Source organism: Chironomus tepperi, unplaced genomic scaffold, assembly GCF_022539635.2.
Source record: "Chironomus tepperi strain 1889 unplaced genomic scaffold, CSIRO-AGI_Ctep_v1 contig_298, whole genome shotgun sequence".
NCBI lineage: Eukaryota > Metazoa > Arthropoda > Insecta > Diptera > Chironomidae > Chironomus > Chironomus tepperi.
Window position 1 is genome coordinate 3,146,772 of NW_027226420.1, and position 3,668 is coordinate 3,150,439.

General features: G+C 37.0%; 1 protein-coding gene across 1 annotated transcript; it reads left to right on the forward strand.

Annotated features, from left to right (window-relative positions):
- The first annotated feature begins 211 nt into the window (after positions 1-211).
- LOC139092341 (uncharacterized protein MCAP_0864-like) lies at positions 212-2,960 on the forward strand. Its single transcript, XM_070642691.1, has 4 exons — positions 212-239; positions 302-1,246; positions 2,267-2,400; positions 2,520-2,960. The coding sequence occupies exons 1-4, from the start codon at positions 212-214 to the stop codon at positions 2,958-2,960; spliced, it is 1,548 nt and encodes a 515-aa protein (XP_070498792.1).
- The last annotated feature ends 708 nt before the right edge of the window (positions 2,961-3,668 follow it).

A 3,668-nucleotide genomic window follows, 5' to 3' on the forward strand; every position in this document is an offset into this window, starting at 1 on the left:
CATCAGGAGCGTATTCTAAGCATCAAGAGCGTATTCTAAGCATCAGAAGCAAAACCTTCAAATAAATCAATTAAATAATCAAAGCAACAATTGCAAAATTCCCCTAAAACCTTCCAATCCCATCAAATCACAGCACACATTGCATTCAAAAATCCAAATTTTTCACAATCAATATCTGAATTTGTTGTAAAATTGTCATTTAATCCGCAAAATGGAACCAATATCACTAGAAACCATAGGTAAACCACTTTTCATTTCAATTGCCCAAAAATCATTTTAGTAATGTCTCAATCATTTACAGATGAGTGTGAAGATACTCTCGTTGAAGAGGCAATTGACGAAGAAATTTCTGAAAATTTTGTTATGGGCGATGAGGAATCTGAGACGTTTATAAAGACTGAAACATTTGATGATGGTGTTGTTGAAATAAAACCTGTTGGACATTCACAATTAGCAGCAACAAGTAGCTATGTTGTTCAAAAGAATCCCAAAGTGGATAACAAGAAGCAAAAAAGTGTAAAAGCTCGTCAAGTGGCAGCTGTAAAGTCAGTCGTTGAACGTCCAAAAACGGCACGAGAGAAGACTAAAATAAGTGTAAATAGCACGGAATGGAAGCCTCATACACCCGGACAACTTCCATCTTATTTGCGGAAGCAGAAAGAATTTTTCTTAAAAAAGTCAACAACTTTTGAGTTGGATGAGCAAAGTGCAGCAAATGTAGGCGATACCAAAACTCAAAAGCAAGGTGATATGATAAATCCATCAACATCTGGTCCATCCGTCGACGGTGATCACAGTCAGGAAATTGAGAAAATCAAAACTCAAAATTCAGCCAAATTAATGAGCATGAGAACGGAAATTATTGACTTGAAATTGAGAAATGAGTCATTAGAGAAGCAACTTAATGAAGTCACAGCTGGACGTGACAAAAGTGACAATGAATTAAAAATGAGTCTAGACAGAATTCGTTCCTTAGAAAATAAAGTCGGTTCCAATCTAATTGAAATCAGGAAGAGAGATGAAAAAATTGAAAAATTTGAAATTGACGTTGCTAATTTGATTAAGCTAAAGCAGGACATGATGGGGCAAATTAAGTCTCGAATTGAAGAAAATCAGAAATTAGAGAAGCGGATGGAAAAATTGAAGAATGAATTACGTGAGAAAAGTACGAGTTATGAGACATTGATGACTGAAAAGAGTCAATTGGAAGTGATGTTGGAGGAGAAGCATGGAGATGGAGATGAAGGTATGGACAGTTGACATTCCGAGCGGTACAATCCGGCAAATCGTGTATTTCGTCGTGAAATGGTTCGAAATCCGTCGTCATGATGCCATTAGGGCAAATTCGCGTCTTACCGTTGACACGGCTACACAATAGTGCCCTAGCAAACACCGTGTGCTATCTGAGCAGTACAAGGTGTTCGCTAGGACACAGCTACGATGTCGAATTAACGGGAAGGTGCGATGTTGTCATGACAGCACTGTGATGGCTGATTTTAACCTATCCGATTCGTTGAATTGTTCTGCTCGGGAACGTAGTAGTGATAGGGATTCGAACCCAATTTTAGTACCATCACTGACGATGACTGACTTTCTGACCTAAAATTGAGAGTTTGACTGATAGGAATCGAACTCATGCAACCCAATTACAAAGAGAAATGTTCTATTTATACGGTAGGTGACTTAACCACTTGGCCATCGAGGCTTTACCCTTGCAATTACAAAATTCTATAACATATGACTCTGTAATTCAGATTTGACTCTAATCTGAAGCTACAATTTACTACATGGCGTGCAGTTACCTGCATCATATGCTTTACGGACAGATAAAACAGTTTCAAAGGGTCTTGATGTCTTTATTAGCTGTGCTCGGTGACTAACTTAAGTCTAGCGGCATCGGCATTGTAATTATTAGGAACAGTTGGGTTTCAAAGGGTCTTGATGTCTGTACTCGGTAATGAACTTGAGTCTAGTGGTTCAATTTTACGAATGAGTCAGAACATGCCCTAAGTCACATATTGAAGCATACAGAGGTGTAGCTGAGATATATCTGGGCTATACCTTTCCCATAATGGGGAGTATACACTAGAATACAGTTATTCAGGAACAGAGTCCCAATAATCCAACACTGGATCCAGTGACAAAGTCAATAATCCAACACTGTGTCTGGATCCAATTAAACATTATTAAAAAGAACCTTAAATTCCATCTCAAAAAAGTTCTTTTGACCCAACATAGCTCAAAACTTTTATTTCTTTTCGAACAGAACTCAATATCCAGTCAGCTGAAAAAATTGAAACATTGCTACATGAAAATGAAGCACTCAAAACTGAATTGGATGGAAAAATTAATGAAGTTGAATCATTAAAGCAGGATAAATGTAATCTCATTGGCGAAATTGTAAGTATTGGATTCAATTAATTGCTTAATTATGAAATTCTCAGTAAATTCTCTCATTAAGCTGTAAGTGGATTTTAGTACCCAATAATTAATATTTTTTTTTAAATCCACTTCCACAGAACCATTTGAAAATCGAGATGAACAAATTACCTGTCGATTCCAGTGCACAAGCTTTATGCTTTGAAATTGCAGATCTAAATGAGAAAATCAATCGAATGAGTAAGAACGAAAAGGAATTGAACCAAAAAATTTTGATGCTGAACTCAAAACTTGACGATGAGAGGAACACAAATATTCGAAATAACGCATTACTTGAGTACCGTGCCGAGTACATTAAAACACTTCAAGATGTCGATAATGGAACGAAAATTCGTCTTGTGTGTAACACAAAGGATCTTGAGGAAGCTCGTAAGCAAATTAAAGAGTTTGAGAAATTCAAGGCTGCACATAAGGAGGAGAAGGGAAACTTTAAGAAGCTTTTGAAAACTTTGGAAACTGAAAATACAAAATTAAAGACGAAGGTTGAAATGTATGAGAAGAATAAGATCAATTATAAGTGAAGGGATGGTTTGAAGGGATGGTTGTGGAAAATTTGTAGGAAATCACTAGAATTGCTTATTTTGTATGGAATAAAAATTGAAAGTTTAAAGGTTTTTTGTGGCATTTAAATGATAGTAACGTCACTTATGGATGGAATGAGAAGGATCACAGCAAAGGAGAACTGAGGGTAGTCTGTAACATGCTTGTCAGGAAGGCAGAGAGGATTTTGCCATTATCTGCCCCTAACAGGCAAAGAGTATGCGTTTATGGTACAGAAAGACCACTACGGAACCTTAAAGCGATCGTCTTGACTGTTATGGATCAAAACAGTGAAATATTTCAGTCTTAATCATGAAATCCAGTCATTGTCGGGCATTTATGAATAAAATTCGCCCATTTTGAGTTCAAGTAAGCTTAAGCTCAAACGAACATCTGTGTTTGAAATTCTACTTATGGTCCGAATTGTCCAAAACTGTTCAAATGATCCAGCATAGATCCAAATCCAGTTGAGTATTCTTGTGTCAAGAACGACACGTCGGCAGCAAGATTTCATTGATTTGCTAAGGTTTTATGTATTAGAAATAGTATTGCTCCTGGTATCGGAAATTGGCAAGTGGAAGCCAGCAATTAAGCCAGCTTCAGGCGACTCCTGTGGGAAGTCATGGATCACAACTGATCTGTACGACCAGCGAAGTTAGTAAGTAAAGTTTTATGACAAAACAATCGCA

Bases quoted from the DNA above. Each gene is read 5' to 3' on its own strand.
- LOC139092341 (XM_070642691.1), top strand. From the start codon at position 212: ATGGAACCAATATCACTAGAAACCATAG. The intron at 1,247-2,266 runs GTATGGACAGTT...CTTTTCGAACAG, and splicing joins GCATGGAGATGGAGATGAAG to AACTCAATATCCAGTCAGCT. The intron at 2,401-2,519 runs GTAAGTATTGGA...CCACTTCCACAG, and splicing joins GTAATCTCATTGGCGAAATT to AACCATTTGAAAATCGAGAT.